Consider the following 21160-nt stretch of genomic DNA (forward strand, 5'->3'; position numbering starts at 1 on the left):
GCATCGGTTTGGTCCCCGATATGTGACAACCATCAGTTTGCCCCAGGGAGGTTGGACGGGGGGGGGGGGGGGGGGGGGTTCGGGTATGGCGGAGGCCGGGGATTGAGTGGATGGGAGATTTGTTTTTGGAAGGGTGCTTCCCTAGCTTGTGGGCACTGGAGGCCAAGTTTGGGTTGACGAGGGGGAATGAATTCCGGTATATTCAGGTGTGGGACTTTGCGCGTAGGCAGATGCCTTCTTTTCCATTCTTGCCACTAAGGGGGATCCAAGATAGGGTAGTGTCTAGAGGATGGGTGGGGGGGGGAAGTGTCTCGGATATTTACAAGGAGCTCATGGGGGCGGAGGAGACGCAGACCGAGGAGCTGAGGCATAAATGGGGGGAGGAGTTGGGAGGGGAGATTGAGAAAGGCCTTTGGGCAGACACGCTGAGCAGGGTCAATGGGACTGTAATATGTGCCAGGCTCAGCCTGATTCAGTTTAAGGTCGTCCACCGGGCCCACATGACAGTGTCCCGGATGAGCAGATTCTTCGGCGTAGAGGATAGGTGTGTAAAGTGTCCGAAAGGACTGGCAGACCATGTCCACATGTTTTGGGCTTGTCCAAAACTTATGAGATACTGGCAGGAGCTCGAGAACGTCATATCTAGAGTATTGAACACAAGGGTGGCAATGAGTCCAGAGGTGGCGATTTTTGGGGGTTTCTGTGGCCCTGGAAGTCCAGGGGGAAAAAGAGGCCGACGTCTTGGCCTTTGCTTCCCTGGTAGCCCAGAGACGGAAACTTCTAGCTTGGAGGGACTCAAAGCCCCCGAAGTCGGAAGCTTGGCTGTCAGACATGGCGAGTTTCCTGGGCTTGGAGAAAATCAAGTTTGCCTTGAGAGGGCCGTTGTTCGGGTTTGCCCAGAGGTGGCAACCATTCATTGACTTTTTTGTGGAGAATTAATCGTCAGCAGGAGGGAGGGGGGAGAGGTAGGGTTAGGGGAATGTAGTATAGGGGGTCAATTAGGCAGATCTGGGTGGAGAGGGCTATGGTAACTGCACTATGTACTTTGTTTACTGTACAGTCTTTTTGCTTCCTCGTTCTGTAATTCTACTGTTGACAATGCCAAAAAATATCTCATTAACATTGTTTATTAACAAAAAATACTATACGAGTTAGGGGATTCCAGACCATGTTTTGAAGATCCAGACCATTAACTCTGTTTCTATCCATGGACGCTGCCTATCCTGTTGCGTATTGACAGCATTTTCTGTAGGGTTTTTAAAAAAGATTTCCAGCATCTGCAATATTTTGAGTTTGAAAAATTTAAATATATACCAGCCTTGAAATTCCTTGGGGACTCTCCCAGGTATGTTAGGTTTTCAGTCTATCTGGAAGCTTTTTGATTACCTTGTAAGGAATGAACTTATAAGTGTTATGGGCCAGGGTTTAGAAAACTCCAAGGTATATCATGGAGTTCACCTGACCCACAACTGTTTATTTATTTTGGACACAATGAGCACAAGGTCCTGCGTTTCAGGTGTTATTCAACAGAGGCCTTAAGCACTTTAAATCAAAAGCAAGGTTTATTCTACGAATTTAGTTAACATTTTAATAGACACACACAGTAAGCATTTTTATCAACTACCCACATAAATATCCTTCACAACTACAGTACTCTGTGATTAACCATTAATAAATTTACCCTTTAGCTGTTCCAATTTAATAACAAGATCCCATAAACCAGAAACCCCTTTTCAAAGGTGTGGCCCAGCACACAGCACTCACGACCTGGTTTGGATGCTCTGTGTCCTTTCCAAAACATCAGGTTTAAATTTCTTCCAGAAAACAATTATATATTTTCAAGTTATCAAGCAGTCTGGAAACCGCTTTTAAAATGCAGATAGAGAAAAAAAAAACTTATTTTTCAATATGTGCTGTAAAAACCAGTTCAAACACAAAAACAAAAGTAAAAACCCAGGGCCAGAGCCCAACTCCACCCACTCAATGGCATCACTGAAGTCATGTGCTAAGACAAAGACATTTCCTAAATGGACACCCCCATGACATAAGACAAGATGGCCTGATCCAGTGGAAGGAACTCCCTATGTCAAGGGGCATGGGGATTAGGTATAAAAGTGGAATTGATCAACCATGATCATATTAAATGATGGAGAGGCTTGAGGGACTGTGTGTCTAATCCTTCTATATTTTTATGTTCTTATGTCATGACTTTGCCATTATTCACGATTTTATGTGTTGGTAGAGGACAGATGTAGCCCCAATATGGAGCCCCATCCACCACAAGGATCTTCTGGTCTGCCGAAGTCCATGGAATTTAGGTTGGCCTGGCGCATCCCCCATGGTGGAACCTGTAGGCAGCACGGTAGCACAGTGGTTAGCATTGCTGCCTCACGGCGCCGAGGTCCCAGGTTTGATCCCGGCTTTGGGTCACTGTCTGTGTGGAGTTTGCACATTCTCCCCATGTTTGCATGGGTTTCGCCCCCACAACCCAAAAGATGTGGCAGGGTAGATGGATTGGCCACGCAAAATTGGCCCATAATTGGAAAAAAATGAATTGTATACTCTAAATTTATTTTAAAAATGGCGGATCCTGTCATGGCCTGAACCCCCGAAAATAATTAAAAACACTTGGCAGATTGGCCCTTTCCAAGAACAAGTAGGCTTCACACCTTCTTATAGTCAAGTGGAGACAGGTCCTGAACTGTAAGTTTTCAAGCTTCTTTATTTTGTGATGCACCATCAATTGGACTCGAGTCGTGAAGTAGTTCCAAACAACAGGCTTTAATACACTAGATGTGTGTCCGGCAGTAGACGTACATAGAAAGGCCGACTGCCAGCCGGTAAGGGTTCTTATACCCCGCCTCGTAGGCAGAGCTACCAACCTCTCAGCCAATTGGCGGGGAGTCACATGACTAGCCTCAGCCAATTGGCAGAGAGGCACATGACTTGCCTGGGCCAATGGGCAGTGAGTCTTCTGCACCAATGGCAGCTTGGTTCTAGGGTACCATAATCTACCTAGTCATACTACCACATTCAGCCCTTATTGAGAAAGAAGTGGGGGGGGGGGGGGGAGGAGAGATGGAAGAGAGAGGGGGGTGTGTCCCATAAGACTGGTAGTATGGACTTCCGGTTGCGGCTATGCGGAGCTAAGCCGCACGTTCGGGAGCTCCCGCTTTAATAGGACTTGTGGGCTCTTTTAAGGGCCCCAAATGCCGCTGATTCGACGATTCCCGGTGGATAAAGGGGTCTGGAGCAAAACCCCCCGGGATTTATGGTGCGGACTCGGAGTGGGGCAAGGAGAAAAACGGCAGCAGCTCCCCTGGAAAAGCGGGGGAAGGTGGACAAAATGGCGGCCGACGGAGTCCCTGAGGAGTGGAGGCAGTGGGCGGAAGAGCAGCAGGCGGCCCTTCTGCGCTATTTTACGGAGCTGAAAGGAGAGTTGTTGGAATCCCTGAAGGTGATGACGAGTAAGCTTCTGGAGACCCAGACAACCCAGGGTGCAGCGATACTCGAGTTGCAGCAGCAGGCCTCTGAGCGCGAGGATGAGGTTTCGGCCCTTGTGGGGAAGGTGGAGATACACGAGGCGCTTCATAAAAAGTGGCAAGATCGGTTCGAGGAGATGGAGTTTCGGTCACGGAGGAAGAACTTGCGGATCCTGGGCCTCGAGGAGGGGCTGGAGGGGTCGGACCTGCCGGCCTATGTGGTCGTGATGCTGAACTCACTGGTGGGGGCAGGATCCTTCCATCTGCCCCTGGAGCTGGAGGGGGCCCACAGAGTACTGGCCAGGCGGCCTAAGGCGAATGAACCCCCGCGAGCGGTGCTGGTGTGGTTCCATCGGTTCAGTGACCGGGAGTGTGTGCTGTGATGGGCCAAGAAGGTGAGCAAGTGGGAGAATTCGGTAGTGCGTATCTACCAGAACTGGAGTGCGGAGGTAGCTAAGCGGAGGAAAACAGGTGAAGTTCGGCATGCTATCGCCTGCGTGCCTGTGGGTCACCTACAAGGACCGGCATCACTATTTTGAGTTCCCGGAGGAGGCGTGGGCCTTTGTGCAGGCTGAAAAGTTAGGCTCGAGCTAGAGATTGGGGGCTGTGGGAGTTTTTTTTATTTCTGTATCACTATTTATGCTGTTGCTGGTTATTGTTTGTTTCTGTTTTTTCTCTCGCTTTCGGATGATGTGGGTTATGGTTCTGTGTTTTAAGGGGGGTATTGGGGTTTGTGGTTGATCTGTGTTTTTGTTTGTACGGAGTTGGTGGATGGGTTGGGACTGCTGTTTGGGAGCTGGGTTGGGGGGGTGGGGTGGGGCAGTGTGAAAGCGCGGGCTTTTCTCTGGTTTCCCGCATGGCGGGACGAGGGGGGTGGAGCTGGTGGCAAGGGGCGTGGCTATCAGATCCATTTTCCAGCGCTGAAGCGGTGCCAAGGAGCTGATGCAGGGGAGGAGAGGTGACCTCATATCGGGAGGGGTCGGAGTTAGAGCGGGAGCTGCCGGGGTCAGCAGAAGTCGGCTGGCTCACGGGAGTACTGTGGAGGGAGCGTCGCGGCTAGGAGGGTTCCTAGCCTGGGGGGGGATACCGGGTTGCTGCTGGATCGGCCAGGGAGGAGTTGGTGTGGGTCGGGGTGAGGTTCTATCGCCGTGGGAAACGGGCCGAATGGGCGCTGGCCAGGGGCGAGCAGTCGATGGGCTATGGCTAGTCGACGGGGGAGGGGGGCGGGGTGCCCCCTGATCCGGTTGATTACGTGGAACGTGAGGGGGTTGAATGGGCCGGTTAAGCGGGCCCGGGTGTTTTCGCATCTGAAGGGGCTGAAGGCGGACGTGGCCTTGCTCCAGGAGACCCACCTGAAGGTGGCGGACCAGGTCCATCTGAGGAAGGTGTGGGTTGGGCAGGTTTTCCATTCAGGGCTCGACTCGAAGAGCCGGGAGGTAGCAATCCTGGTGGGGAAGAGGGTGGCGTTTGAGGTGTCTGAGGTGGTGGCTGATAGTGGCGGCAGATATGTGATGGTGAGCGGTAAGCTGCAGGGGGAGAGGGTGATGTTGGTAAATGTGTACGCCCCAAATTGGGATGATGCTGGTTTCATGAGGCATATGTTGGGCCGCATTCCTGGCCTGGAGATGGGGGCTTGATCATTGGGGAGGACTTCAATACGGTGCTGGATCCCCTACTGGATCATTCTAGTTCAAGGACAGGCAGGAGGCCGGCGGCGGCCAAGGTGTTGAGGGGGTTTATGGACCAGATGGGAGGAGTGGATCCCTGGAGGTTTGGGAGGCCAAGGGCTCGGGAGTACTCTTTTTTTCTCCCATATGCACAGGGTTTATTCCCGCATTGATTTCTTTGTTCTGAGTAGGGGACTGGTCCCGAGGGTGGAGGAGGCCGAGTATTCGGCTATTGCGATTTCGGACCATGCTCCGCATTGGTTGGATCTGGAGATGGGGGAGGTGCGGGATCAACGCCCACTTTGGCTTCTGGACGTGGGGTTGTTGGCTGATGAGGAGGTGTGTAGGAGGGTTCGGGGATATATCGAGAGGTACCTCGAGGTCAATGATACTGGGGAGGTCCAGGTGGGGATGGTGTGGGAGGCTCTGAAGGCAGTGATTAGGGGGGAGCTGATCTCCATCTGAGCCCATAGGGAGAGGGGAGAGAGGAGGGAGAGGGAGAGACTGGTGGGGGAGCTATTGAGTGTAGATAGGAGGTACGCGGAGGCCCTGGAGGAGGGATTGCTGGGGGAGCGGCGTAGCTTGCAGGCCAAATTTGATTTATTGACCACCAGAAAGGCGGAGACACAGTGGAGGAAGGCGCAGGGAGCGGTCTACTAGTATGGAGAGAAGGCGAGCAGGATGCTGGTGCATCAGCTTCGTAAGCGGGACGTGGCTAGGGAGATTGGTGGAGTGAAGGATAGGGGTGGGAATGTGGTGCGGCAGGGGGCAGAGGTCAATGAGGTCTTTAGGGACTTCTACAGGGAACTGTACCGGTCGGAGCCGCCGGTGGTGGGAGGGGGAATGGAGAGCTTTTTGGACAGGCTGCGATTTCCAAGGGTGCAGGAGGAGCAGGTGGAGGGACTGGGGGCACCAATCGAGTTGGAGGAGTTGGTCAGAGGGATTGGCCACATGCAGTCGGGGAAGGCGCCGGGACCAGATGGGTTCCTGGTTGAATTTTATAAGAAATACGTGGAGCTGTTGGGCCCCCTGTTGGTTAGGACCTTTAACGAGGCATGGGAGGGGGGAGTTTTGCCCCGACGATGTCTCGGGCGCTAATTTCCCTGATCCTGAAGTGTGATAAGGACCCCTTGCAGTGCGGATCATACAGGCCAATTTCACTGCTGAATGTGGACGCCAAGTTGCTGGCGAAGATCTTGGCCACTAGATTGCCGGGGGTGGTACAGGAAGATCAGACGGGTTTTGTGAAGGGGAGGCAACTGAACACTAACGTGCGAAGGCTGCTAAATGTGATAATGATGCCGGCAGCAGAAGGAGAGGCGGAGATTGTGGTGGCATTGGATGCGGAGAAGGCCTTTGACAGGGTTGAGTGGGGGTACTTGTGGGAGGTGTTGGAGAGGTTCGGGTTTGGGGTGGGGTTTATTAAATGGGTGAGGTTGCTGTACGAGGCCCCGATGGCGAGTGTAGCGACAAATGGGAGGAGGTCCGACTACTTCAGGCTCCACCGTGGGACAAGGCAGGGGTGCCCCCTGTCCCCCTTGCTTTTTGCGTTGGCAATTGAGCCTCTTGCCATGGCTCTCAGGGAGTCAGGGAGGTGGAGGAGTTTGGTGCGAGGTGGGGAGGAGCACCGAGTGTCGCTGTATGCAGACGACTTGCTGCTGTATGTAGCAGACCCGGTGGGGAGAATGCCGGAGGGGATGGAGATTCTTGCTGAGTTTGGGAGTTTCTTGGGCTATAAATTGAACCTGGGCAAGAGTGAGCTGTTTGTTGTACACCCGGGAGATCAGGAGGAGGGGATTGGTAGGCTCCCGCTAAAGAGGGCAGTGAGGAGTTTTAGGTACCTGGGGAGCTGGGGGACTCTGCACAAGCTCAATTTTACTAGGTTGGTGGAGCAGATGGAGGAGGAATTTAAAAGGTGGGACATGCTGCCGTTGTCGTTGGTGGGTAGAGTACAGTCCGTTAAAATGACGGTGCTCCCGAGGTTTTTGTTTCAGTGCCTCCCCATTTTCATTCCGAGGGCCTTTTTTAGGAGGGTGAACAGCAGCATTCTGGGATTTGTTTGGGCGCACGGGACTCCGAGGATAAGGAGGGTCTTTTTGGAGCAGGGCAGGGATAGAGGGGGGCTGGCGCTGCCCAACCTCTCTAGGTACTATTGGGCGGCTAACGTCTCGACGGTAAGTAAGTGGGTAATGGATGGGGAGGGGGCAGCATGGAAACGGATGGAGATGGCGTCCTGTGGAGGCATGAGCCTGAAGGCAATGGTAACGGCGCTGCTGCCGCTCCCTCCAACGAGGTACACTACGAGCCCGGTGGTGGCAGCTACCCTCAAAATTTGGGGGCAGTGGAGGCGACACAGGGGGGGGGAAGTGGGGGGCTTGGTGGAGGCCCCGCTGCGGGGGAACCACCGGTTTGTCCCAGGGAACATTGATGGCGGGTTCCTGGGGTGGCACAGGGCGGGCATTAGGAAGTTGGAAGACCTGTTCATGGACGGGAGGTTTGCGAGCCTTGGTGAACTGGAGAAGTTTGAGCTCCCCCCGGGGAATATGTTCAGGTACCTTCAGGTCAAGGCGTTTGCTAGGCGGCAGGTGGAGGGGTTCCCTTTGCTGCCCCCGCGGGGGGTAAGGGATAGGGTTCTTTCGAGGGTGTGGGTAGGGGATGGGAAGGTGTCTGACATCTACCAGGTGATGCAGGAGGTGGAGGAGGCGTCGGTAGAGGAGCTGAAGGCTAAGTGGGAGGTGGAGCTGGGGGAACAGATTGAGGAGGGGACATGGGCGGATGCCCTGGAGAGGGTGAACTCCTCCTCTTCATGTGCGAGGCTTAGCCTCATCCAGTTCAAGGTGCTGCACCGGGCCCACATGTCCGGGTCTAGGATGAGTAGGTTCTTTGGGGGCGAAGACAGGTGTGTCAGGTGTTCGGGGAGTCCAGCGAACCATGCCCATATGTTCTGGGCATGCCCGGCACTGGAGGAGTTCTGGAAGGGGGTGGCGAGGACGGTGTCGAGGGTGGTAGGATCCAGGGTCAAGCCAGGCTGAGGACTCGCGATATTTGGGGTTGGGGTGGAGCCGGGAGTGCAGGAGGCAAAAGAGGCCGATGTCTTGGCCTTTGCGTCCCTAGTAGCCCGGCAGAGGATCTTGCTGCAGTGGAAAGATGCGAGACCTCCGAGCGTGGAGACCTGAATTAATGACATGGCGGGATTCATTAAGCTGGAGAGGGTCAAATTCGCCCTGAGGGGGTCGCTTAGGGGGATAGTGTTTAAGTTAATTTGTTTATTGTTAATTTATTCTGTTGTTTATTGGGTTTGGGGGGTGTGGGGGGATTTGTTATATGCGTTGTTACGGGTGCCGGGGGGTGTTTATTATTGTTATAATTGTTCTGTTGATATATGACTAGAGATATTTCAAGCTGTACCGAGGTATCTATGGCTGCCCACTGGCCCGCAACGAACGTGTAAGAAAGTGATATCACTGCATACAGTGTACAAGAGAACAACTACTAAGAAAAATGAAAACAAACAGGCACGGAACATGTGCAAGAACACAGGAGTCCATAAAGTCCATTAGCACATCAAATTGACTCGATCAGCCGGATGGGTGCCTTCGATGTCCTGCTGGACCTGCGCAGCGGTGCCGGTGACGTTGGAGCGGTGGTCGACCGTGACTCTGGGAGCGGCGGTCGTGGTCCTGTGTCCATACCCCTGGTCGGTGCTAGCGGTGGCCGGGCTGGGGGAGGGGGTTCCTGTGCGCTGGGTTGTGGGGGCGCTGGGGCCGGTTGGGACTGGAGGGGGGGTGCTGGTGCTGGGGGGTGCGGCCGCACTCCAGCGGCTGCCAGGTCCTGAAGGGAGACCATGTCCTGTCATCCATCGGGATACTCCATGTACGCATACTGCGGGTTCGCGTGGAGTAACTCGATTCTTTCAACCAATGGGTCGGACATGTGCACCCGCATGTGCTTCCGGAGCAGGATGGACCCGGGGGTGGCCAGCCAGGTCGGGAGCGGGGTCCCTGAGGAAGACTTCCTGGGAAAACAAGAAGACGTTCGTGAGGTGTTTGATTCGTGGCGGTACAGAGGAGTGACCGAATAGAGTGGAGGGCGTCTGGGAGGACACTTACCAGTGGGAGACCGGGAGAAGAAGGCCACAGGTCTGCCCGCTTGGTTCAGGGTAGCCGCCAGAGCTACATCAGACGCGTCGCTCTCGACCTGGAATGGGAGGGACTCGTCGATAGTGCGCATCGTGGCCTTTGCGATATCCGCTTTGATGCGGCTAAAGGCCTGGCGGGCCTCCATCGACAGGGGGAACGTGTTGGACTGGATGAGGGGGCGGGCTTTGTCGGCGTAGTTAGGGACCCACTGGGCATAATAGGAAAAGAAGCCCGGACAGCGTTTGAGGGCTTTGGGGGAGTTGGGGAGAAGGAGTTCCATTAGGGGGCACATGCGTTCGGGGTCGGGGCCTATCACTCTGTTACGCACTACGTAGCCGAGGATGGCTAGACACGCACTTATTCTTATTGTAAGTGAGGTTAAGGAGTTTTGCGGTACGGAGGAATTTGCGGAGGTTAATGTCGTGGTCCTGCTGGTCATGGCTGCAGATGGTGACATTGTCGAGATACGGGAAGGTTGCCCGTAAACCGTATTGGTCAACCATTCGGTCCATCTCTCTTTGGAAGACCGAGACCCCATTTGTGACACCGAATGGAACCCTTAAAAAGTGGTAGAGTCGCCCATCCGCTTCAAACGCAGTGTTCAGGACGGCAGCGACCGATTTGGATTGGCACACAGCTGCAAAGTTGCCCTTCTTGACGCAGCTTTTACAGGTGGCAGTGCAGGCCGGGTAGCGGGGGCAGGGGTGCTTGGCCTGACCGCAAAAGTAGCAGCGGGGCCCCGTGGGCTTATCGGGGCACCCTGCAGCGCAGGTCTGGGGGGGTTTCAGAGTCGGCGGGGGTGAGGGGGGTCACGTGCCATGCTGCCCAAAGGGCCGCCACGCAGCCGGGGGCATACGCGCGGGTATTGCGGTCAGTGACCTCTAAGGTGGATGCGAGGGTCTGTGTCTCAGCGAGGCTTAAAGTGTCCTTTTCCAGAAGCCTCTGGCATATCTGGGATGATTGCATGCCCACGACGAAGGCGTCCCTGATCAAGAGTTCGGTGTGTTCAGCTGCAGTGACTGCGGGCAGGCACAATTTCTCCCCAGGACAATGAGGGCCCGATAGAATTCGTCGAGGGACTCACCGGGGAATTGTTGCCTCGTAGCCAGGAGGTGCCGCGCGTAGACCTGATTCAGTGGCCTGATGAAATGTCCCTTCAGCAGGTCCATGGTGGCATCATAGTCCAGTTCATCATCTATCAGAGTAGACGGCGGTGCCCACGCACGAGTGGAGGATGTGGAGTTTCTGTTCCCTTGTCGGGCGGTTTTCTGCTGTGGTGAGGTAGCTGTTGAAGCACGCCAGCCAATGTTTAAACGTTGCTGACGTGTTTGCAGCATGCCGGCTGATGCGGAGGCATTCTGGCTTGATCCGTAGCTCCATTTCAAAATTCTAGTGTATTAAATTGATGCACCATCAATTGGACTCGAGTCGTGAAGTAGTTCCAAACAACAGGCTTTAATACACTAGATGTGTGCCCGGCAGTAGACGTACATAGAAAGGCCAACTGCCAGCCGGTACGGGTTTTTATACCCTGCCTCGTAGGCGGAGCTACCAACCTCTCAGCCAATTGGCGGGGAGTCACATAACTAGCCTCAGCCAATTGGCAGAGAGGCACATGACTTGCCTGGGCCAATGGGCAGCGAGTCTTCTGCACCAATGGCAGCTTGGTTCTAGGGTACTGTAATCTCCCTAGTCATACTACCACATTTTGATAGTTAAAAGGGACAGAACAGGGGCAATCTAATTGAAGAATGCACCTTTATCACTATGTTAGCCATAGCATACAGTATTTAATATATGAGACCTCTTTATCCTGGTGATAATGCAATATACCTTACACAATCATGTACAGATTGTACCAACCAGTATGATTCAGTAAATTTAGCATCTACGTGATCAAACTATTCATTCTGCTAGTGTCCACATTTGTAAAGGCACTTAGGAACAGTAAGAATTGTCTTTGATATGAAACTCACATTGGTTTTGCAAACTGACACTCAGAAGCCTCTTGTAACCAAATGAGAAACTGCAATGAGGTTGCTATATTCTCTGAAAGTCTGGCAGAGGAAGAATTGTTTTATTACTGTCATCTCTCACAAGCACAAGTGTGCCCTACCTCAAGAGATCAGATAAGATAAAAAAGAGAAAAATGGAATTAGTTTCCTCACCTGAATAACATATGACAAAGCAAGACCCTTACTTGATGCAGGAACTGAATCAGAACTCAAGACAACAAAGAGAGCCACAGTAAGAGTCAGGAGAGCTGTGAGCGAATCAATCCTCACAGAGAGCCATCGTATGGAACAGTTAAACAGTAAAAAATGGCTAGAATGTTTATCACTTAAGTCTTTATACCTGTAAAAAGAATAAAGCACACCATTTTTGACAATTTAAGATTAAAACATGGCTGTAGAAGATTGATCACATTTCACTGTGTTGAGCAGGCTCTCAGAGATATAAAAAGCTTCACTTACCGATCAATAAACTCATCTGTTTTATTATAGGCATGAATTGTGCTCATGCCTTGAATACTTGAGGTAATGTGAGAGAACCATGGCGATCTGCTAATATTTTCTATTCTCTTCAGTTCATTGATGCCTTTTTGAAAAAGTCTGCATTGGAAACAACATTTAGGATTTATTTTGTATAGATTCTCTCCCTGGCTTTAAATGACTTTCCCTCGCTTCATTATTCCCAACAATAAGAACCAAGTGGACATATAGATCTGCTCTGTCAATGGCACCAGCTGCTAGATATTGATGAGAATAATTCCAGGAATGGAAATGTGTGCACTTTCAGAGCATGGCTTGAAAGATTATAACAGTGGGTGCTTAGAAATCTGAAGATCACATCCTGATGGCTACCGTGTCTCATAACATACACTGGAACCATGCTCAGACACAAGCTGCCAGGTATTAAGTACATTCTTGCTCTCCTCAAGCCATGTGTGGTGAATCAGCCAATAACCATAAATAAAAATCAGAAAGCCTTCCTCCTATTACTTGTGTCCTATTACAAAACCGACAGAGTACCCTTTGTTGTCCAATACTTCCCCGGAGCGGAGAAACTACGACATCGTCTTCGCAGCCTTCAACACGTCATTGATGAAGACGAACATCTTGCCAAGGTCATCCCCACACCCCCACTACTTGCCTTCAAACAAACGCGCAATCTCAAACAAACCATTGTTTTCAGCAAACTACCCAGCATTCAGAACAGCGACCACGACACCACACAACCCTGCCACGGAAATCTCTGCAACACGTGGCAGGTCATCGACATGGGTACCACCATTACACGTGAGAACACAACCCACCAGGTACACGGTACATACTCATGTGACTCGGCCAGCTTTGTCTACCTCATACGCTGCAAGAAAGGATGGCCTGAAGCATGGTACATTGGCGAGACCATGCAGACGCTGTGACAACGGATAAGCGGACATTGCGCAACAATTGCCAGGCAGGAATGTTCCCTTCTAGTCGGGGGGTACTTCAGCAGTCAAGAACATTCAGCTTCTGATCTTCGGATTAACATTCTCCTAAGTGGCCTTCAGGACGCACGACAATGCAGAATCGCCGAGCAGAGACATATAGCCAAGTTCCGCACAAATGAGTACAGCCTCAACTGGGACCTCGGATTCATGTCACATTACATTAACCCCCCCCATCATCTGGCCTGGGCTTGCAAAATCCTACCACCTGTACTAGCTTGAGACAATTCACACCTCTTTAATCTGTGATTATCCCTCCCTCTATATCTGTAAAGACTTAATTACCTGCAAAGACTCGCATTGAAAGTATTGTCTTGCATTTTTGACTTTGTCTATACATATGTTTCTGGAACCTACCTCTTCATTCACCTGAGGAAGGAGTAGTGCTCCGAAAGCTAGTGGTTCAAAAGAAACCTGTTGGACTTTAACCTGGTGTTGTAAGACTTCTTACTGTGCTCACCCAGTCCAACGCCCATCTCCACATCATTACTTATTGGTTGTGTATATGGGCACCAAGGTCTCTGCATCTTTAGAATTGTGTTACAGTTTAGTATATTCTTTTAATAAAATACTCGCACAGGTACTGAAGCACTTTGGCTCTCCAATCATGTGTGTTGTTACTTAAAAGTATATCATATGTTACACAATTCTGAAGAAGCAGAGGTCCTGTTTGAGGTGCCCATATACAACAGCCTTAAATATTGCAGGGCAAGTTGTTAAAGTGATTATAAAAACATATGGGTTACTTGGTTATAAGGAAAGGAGGTGAATGTAAACGCAAAGGGATCATGCTAGAAATGTATAAACTTCTGGTTATCCCTCAGTATGTGACCAATTCTGGGCACCACAATTCAGAAAAGATGTAAAGGCCTCAAAAAAGGTCTCCAGAGAAGATTAAGGATGTTACCAGGATTACCCGGTAAGGTTGGATAGGTTGGGTCTATTCTCTTTGTGACAGAGGCTAGAGAGTGACACAGTCGGAGCTTTCAAGGCAATGAGAGGTTTTGATGGAGTAGATGGAGAAAAATTATTTCATCTGTTGAGTAGGTCAATAACTAGAGGTCATGGGTGAGATTCTATGGCCATTCTTAGAACATAGAACATAGAACACTACAGCGCAGTACGGGCCCTTCGGCCCTCGATGTTGCACCGACCTGTGAAACCATCTGAAGCCTATCTGACCGACACTATTCCATTTTCATCCATATGTCTATCCAGTGACCACTTAAATGCCCTTAAAGTTGGCGAGTCTACTACTGTTGCAGGCAGGGTGTTCCACACATCCTACTACTCTCTGAGTAAAGAAACTGCCTCTGACATCTGTCCTATATCTATCACCCCTCAATTTAAAGCTATATCCCCTCATGTTGGTCATCACCATCCGAGGAAAAAGACTCTCACTGTCCATCCTATCTAACCCTCTGACTATCTTATATGTCTCTATTAAGTCACCTCTCAGCCTTCTCCTCTCTAATGAAAACAACCTCAAGTCCCTGAGCCTTTCCTCGTAAGACCTTCCCTCCATACCAGGCAACATCCTAGTAAATCTCCTCTGAACCCTTTCCAAAGCTTCCACATCCTTCCTATAATGTGGTGACCAGAACTGCACGCGGTACTCCAGGTGCGGCCGCACCAGAGTTATGTACAGCTGCAGCATGACCTTGTGGCTCCGAAACTCAATCCCCCTGCTGATAAAGGCTAGCACACCATATGCTTTCTTAACAGCCCTATTAACCTGGGTGGCAACTTTCAGGGATTTATGTACCTGGATGCCGAGATCTCTCTGTTTATCTACACTACCAAGAATCTTGCCATTAGCCCAGTACGCTGCATTCCTGTTACTCCTTCCAAAGTGAACCACCTCACACTTTTCCGCATTAAACTCCATCTGCCACCTCTCAGACCAGCTCTGCCGCTTATCTATGTCCCTCTGTATCCTATAACATCCTTCAGCACTATCCACAACTCCACCGACCTTCGTGTCATCTGCAAATTTACTAACCCATCCTTCTACACCCTCTTCCAGGTCATTTATAAAAATGACAAACAGCAGTGGCCCCAAAACAGATCCTTGCGGTACACCACTAGTAACTGAACTCCAGGATGAACATTTGCCATCAACCACCACCCTCTGTCTTCTTTCAGCTAGCCAATTACTGATCCAAACCGCTAAATCACCTTCAATCCCATACTTCCTTATTTTCTGCAATAGCCTACCGTGGGGAACCTTATCAAACGCCTTACTGAAATCCATATACACCACATCAACCGCTTTACCCTGATCCACCTGTTTGGTCACCTTCTCAAAAAACTCAATAAGGTTTGTGAGGCATGACCTACCCTTCACAAAACCGTGTTGACTATCGCTAATCAACTTGTTCTTTTCAAGATGATTATAAACCCTATCTCTTATAACCTTTTCCAACATTTTACCCACAACCGAAGTAAGGCTCACAGGTCTATAATTACCAGGGTTGTCTCTACTCCCCTTCTTGAACAAGGGGACAACATTTGCTATCCTCCAGTCTTCCGGCACTATTCCTGTCGACAAAGACGACATAAAGATCAAGGACAAAGGCTCTGCAATCTCCTTCCTGGCTTCCCAGAGAATCCTAGGATAAATCCCATCTGGCCCAGGGGACTTATCTATTTTGACATTTTCCAAAATTGCTAACACCTCCTCCTTTTGAACCTCAATTCCATCTAGCCTGGTCGACTGAACCTGAGTGTTCTCCTCGACAACATTGTCTTTCTCCAGTGTAAACACTGACGAAAAATATCCATTTAACGCTTCCCCTATCTCCTCTGATTCCACACACAACTTTCCACTACTATCCTTGATTGGCCCTAATCTTACTCTAGTCATTCATTTGTTCCTGATATACCTATAGAAAGCCTTAGGGTTTTCCTTGATCCTATCCGCCAATGACTTTTCGTGTCCTCTCCTCACTCTTCTTAACTCTCCCTTTAGGTCCTTCCTGGCTAACTTGTAACTCTCAAGTGCCCTAACTGAGCCTTCATGTCTCATCCTAACATAAGCCTTCTTCTTCCTCTTGACAAGTGCTTCAACTTCCTTAGTAAACCACGGTTCCCTTGCTCGACAACTTCCTCCCTGCCTGACAGGTACATACTTATCAAGGACACGCAGTAGCTGTTCCTTGAAAAAGCTCCACATTTCGATTGTACCCATCCCCTACAGTTTCCTTCTCCATCCTATACATCCTAAATCTTGCCAAATTGCATCATAATTGCCTTTCCCCCAGCTATAATTCTTGCCTTGCGGTATATACCTATCCCTGCCCATTGCTAAAGTAAATATAACCGAGTTGTGATCACTATCACCAAAGTGCTCACCTACATCTAAATCTAACACCTGGCCGGGTTCATTACCCAGTACCAAATCCAAAGTGGCCTCGCCCCTTGTTGGCCTGTCTACATACTGTGTCAGAAAACCCTCCTGCACACACTGTACAAAAACTGACCCATCTATAGTACTCGAACTATAGTATTTCCAGTCCCTCATAACAACAACCCTGTTACTCTCGCTCCTGTCGAGAATCATCTTTGCAATCCTTTCCTCTACATCTCTGGAACTATTCGGAGGTCTATAGACAACTCCCAACAGGGTGACCTCTCCTCTCCTGTTCCTAACCTCGGCCCATACTACCTCAGTAGACGAGTCCTCAAACGTCCTTTCTACCGCCATAATACTTTCCTTGATTAACAATGCCACACCCCCCCTCTTTTACCATCTTCTCTGTTCTTACAGAAACATCTAAATCCTGGAACCTGCAACAACCATTCCTGTCCCTGCTCTACCCATGTCTCCGAAATCGCCACAACATCGAAATCCCAGGTACTAACCCATGCTGCAAGCTCACCCACCTTATTCCGGATGCTCCTGGCGTTGAAGTAGACACACTTCAAACCAGCGTCTTGCTTGCCTGTGCCCTCTTTCAAACTTTTAACCCTATCCCTGACCTCACTACTCTCAACATCCTGTACACTGGGACTACAATTTAGGTTCTCATCCCCCTGCTGAATTAGTTTAAACCCCCCCCGAAGAGCACTAGCAAATCTCCCCCCCAGGATATTGGTACCCCTCTGGTTCAGGTGAAGGTGACGTGTTTCTGTGGCGTGTTTCCCGGTGGTGGGAGGCGGCCTGTCATTGGTCGGCAGCAGGATCTTCTGGTCTTGCTGCTGTCAATGGGATTTCCCATTGAATCCACCACACGGGGTGAAAAGCTGGAAGATCTCGCCCCATGGATTGAAATTCATTTGTTAAAGATAGAGAGGTACGATAGTGACGTTTAAGGGGCACCTTGAGAAATATGTGAATAGGATGGGAATCCCAGAAGTGTAGAAGATTTTAGGTTGGACAGGCAGCATGGTTGGTGCAGGCTTAGCGAGCCAAAGGACCTGTTCCTGTGCTGTACCTTTCTTTTTTCTTTAAGCACCAAAGGGTCCGGCACAACCTCCTCCCCACTACCCTTGCTAGTGCCGCGAACACTCCCACCCAGAATCTCTGCAACTTTTCGCAGGCCCAGAACATATGTGCGTGATTCACTGATCCCCACCCACACATCTCACACCCGTCTTCCACCCCCTAAAAGAACCCACTCATTCTTGCCCATGTCATATGTACCCTGTTTCCCACCTTGAATTGTATCAGACTCATCCTTGCGCATGAGGAGGTCGCTTTTACCCTTCGTAGTGCCTCACTCCATGTTCCCCAGTTTATCTCCCCTCCCAGTTCCCCGTCCCATTTGTTATAACCTGCCAGATTATTATTGGCTGGAGACTAATGGCAATCCCACAATCCTTAGTGAGTACGAGCTCACTGTGGTGGTATGAATGGGAGCACTGCCATTGGTGCAGAACATTGGTTTCCCATTGGCTCTGGCTGGTCATGTGCCTCTCGTCTGATTGGCTGGGACTAGTCATGTGACTGCTCACCAATTGGTCGAGAGGCAAGTAGATCCCGCCTCCGAGGCGGGGTATAAGTACCCAGAGTTCCCGGTGGTCGGCCTTTCTCTGTAGTCGACCACTGGGCTAACAACTAGCTGATTAAAGCCTAAGTTTGGACCATCATCGTGCCTCGCGTCCAATTGATTGTACACCACTCACCCAATGAGGAGGATGGAGAAATCATTCGCAGAGTCACCTGCATAAATAGAGCTGACCAGTGTGGAACCAGCTGGAGAGGAGAGAGCAGTGGTGGAGTACTGCTGCTGTATATGTCATTGTGAATGAAGTTATTTCTTTTTGATTCTACAAACTCATGCTGGATTCTTCGTGGCCCTCACAAAAACATTTTTCTTGATCTTCACCACCCGCTCACCTCCCTGTTCTCCTTACCCCTTGTATATGGCTCCGATTCTGCCCTTCCCTTCCACATCTGGAAGCAACAGTTATTCCAGCAGGCTTTACCTCGGCAACCTGGGAAACTCTTTCCAAACCTTTGTGCACGGTACCTAAGGCTGGATTCTCCTGCTGCCGATGCCGAAATCACGTTCAGTGACCAGCTGGAGAATCTGAGTTCCGACCAAATCGGGGGTGCGCTGCTTTTGCAATGCTCCGCCCCCTCCAAAGTGGCGTACTCTAGGAGTATGCCAAGCTATGTATCAACGGCCTCAGGTCGCTGTCTGAGGCCCGCTCCCCTGATGCTCCGCCCTCGACCGGCCAAGTTCCCTACGGTGTGGGTCACGTGTGGTATCACCCGTCAGGAACTCAGCGTGGCAGCCGAAGAGGGGGCACTATTTCGAGGGTCAGGTCTGCGTGCGGCCGGCGCCATGTAGCACGGTGCGGCCGCTGTAGGCCGCCGCCATGCACTAGCGAGGCCACGGTCCCGGCAATGCTCCGGGGCGAATTGGCAGCTAGAGCCGGGTGTTCTACGCTGCTGGTATGCTAGCCCCCAACAAAACTGGGAATTGGTAGCTGATTTGCAGCATTATGTCTAGCGTAAAACACCACCGTTCCCATGCCGGTGTAGGGACATAGCCCCTGAATCGGAGAATCCAGCCCCTAAACTCACCTTCTCTCAGGAGCTCTACCCTCTTCTTCAATTCATTTATACTGGCAAACCCTTCTTCCAAATACAAATCCCTCACCTAAACCAGCCCCACTTCTCTCCACTTCCAATACATGCCATCTATCCTCCCCGGCTCAAAACCGTGGTTTTCACACAACTGCGTTAACATCAACATTCCCTCTATCCTTAAGTGCCTTCTCAACTGGTCCTAGATCGTCACCATGGACTGCACCACAGGGTTCTCCGAGTATCTGCTTGGTGCCATTGGCAACCCTGCTGTCACCATAGCCCTTTAGCTGGACCCCTTACAGGATTCCTCCTCCATCATAACCCATTCTACCCCTTCTCCTTCCTCACCTTCTCCACAGTTGCCACTGAACAGTAATGTAGCAGGTTCGGCAAAGCCAACCCTCCCTGCTACCTTGCCTCTGAACAGGGTCCTCTTAACCCTTGGCACCTTCCCTGCCCATGCCTAGTTTTCGAAAGAAGGCCTTTGGTATAAAGATCATGAGTGTCTGGAATAGGGCAGCACGGTGGCGTAGTGGGTTAGCCCTGCTGCCTCATGGCGCCGAGGTCCCAGGTTCGATCCCGGCTCTGGGTCACTGTCCATGTGGCGTTTGCACCCCGTGTCTGTGTGGGTTTTGCCCCAAAACCCAAAGATGTGCAGGCTAGGTGCATTGGCCACGCTAAATTGCCCCTTAATTGGAAAAAAAATGAATTGGGTACACTAGATTTATTTTTAAAAAATGAGTGTCTGGAATATGGACAGGAGCCTCGCAGAATGTTCATCTTTACCACTTAGACCCTCCCTGCCATAGTCAGTGCAACGTATCCCACCTCTTGAGATCTTTCGAGCCTCCTCCACTAATTTTGTTTAATTCCATTTGTGTAGCATCGCCCATTCCCTCGCTACCTGAATTCCCAGGTATCTAAACCTGTCTCTGGCGACGTTAAATGGCATCCTCCCCTAAATTGACTCGCCCATCCAACTCATTTACGGGAACACTTTGCTTTTCCCTACATTTAACCTATATCCTGAGAATGACCTAAACTTCCCCAACAGGCCCATGATCCTCTTCATGCTCTTCAGTGTGTCTGAAACATACAATAGTAGTTTGTCCGCATATAGCAACATCCGATGCTCCCTTCATAATCCCTCGCCACTCTGCCAACCCCCTAAGAATCATTGCCAGAAGCTCTATTGCTAGCGCAAATAGCAGCGGCAACAGCGGGCACCCCTTCCTTGTTCCTCTGTGTAGTTCAAAGTTCTGTGAACCCATGTCATTGGTCCACACACTCGCCTTCGGTGCCACATATAACAGCTGCACCCACACCACAAATTTCATCCCACCCCAAATCTTTCTAGGACATCTAACAGGTACTGCCAGTTCACCCAGTCGAATGCATTCAGCCCATCCATGGACTTCACTACCTCCGGTATCTGAGCTCTCGACAGGGTCATGATCACATTTAATAGCCTCCTTATATTGTTGCAAAGCTACCTGTCCTTTACGAAGCCTGTTTGACCTCTGCAACCAAGTCTGGGACACATCCGTCCATCCTTCCCGTCACCAATTTAGCCAGCACGTCCAAGTGTGTATTTAATAATGATATGGGCCTTTACCACCCATTATTTCAACGGGTCCTTCCTCTTTTTTGGCATTAATATGATCGTTACCTGTGTCATCGTCTCTGGCAGCTCTTCGTTCTCCAATGCCTCATTAAAAGCCCCCAAGAGCTGTTGTACCTTGTCCGCAGTAAACGTCTCATAAAATTCCGCCGGGTAGCCATCGGGCCCCAGGGCTTCCCCGACTTCATACCCCTTATACATTCCAATATCTCCCTCAGTCCCAGGGCATCCTCAGTGCCTCCCTCTTCTCTTCCTCCAACTGTGGGAACTCCAGTTTGTCTAATAACTGTCCCATGTCCCCCGCTTCACCCCACCCGGGTCCGTCCTTTTACAGCTCCTTATAATAATCCCTAAACGCTTTGTTTATCTGCCCCGGCACCAACATCCCCTGCCCCAATACGTATCTTCAATATTTCTCTGGACGCAGCCTGCCTCTGTAGCTGATGCGCTAATATTTGTCAGCCTTCTCCCCATATTCGTACTGCGCCCTCTTGCCCAATGCAGCTGTCCTACCCCCTCCCCGTTGTCAGCCTATCAAATTGCCCCTGTAATGTTTTCTTCCTCGTCAATCCCTACCTATCTCTACAATCTTGCTCATTTGCCGTTCATATTCCTCCCTCCTTTCCTTATCCGCATATGCCTTGAACAAGATAATCTTGCCTCGGACCACTGCTTTTAGCGCTTCCCAAAAGTGGTCGCCGACATCTCCCCGTTTTTT

General features: G+C 50.6%; 1 protein-coding gene across 1 annotated transcript in view; it reads right to left on the reverse strand.

The window, feature by feature from the left end:
- The window catches only part of LOC119970881 (multidrug resistance-associated protein 9-like), a 235416-nt gene that overhangs the window by 25004 nt on the left and 189252 nt on the right, over positions 1–21160 (reverse strand). Inside the window, exons 21-22 of the mRNA XM_038805989.1 lie at positions 11763–11900; positions 11457–11643 (exon numbers count right to left, since the gene is read on the reverse strand). Of these exons, the coding sequence (XP_038661917.1) occupies positions 11457–11643; positions 11763–11900 (325 nt within the window). The remainder of the gene's footprint in view (positions 1–11456; positions 11644–11762; positions 11901–21160) is intronic.

The sequence above is a fragment of the Scyliorhinus canicula genome, chromosome 9, assembly GCF_902713615.1.
Source record: "Scyliorhinus canicula chromosome 9, sScyCan1.1, whole genome shotgun sequence".
Taxonomy (NCBI): domain Eukaryota; kingdom Metazoa; phylum Chordata; class Chondrichthyes; order Carcharhiniformes; family Scyliorhinidae; genus Scyliorhinus; species Scyliorhinus canicula.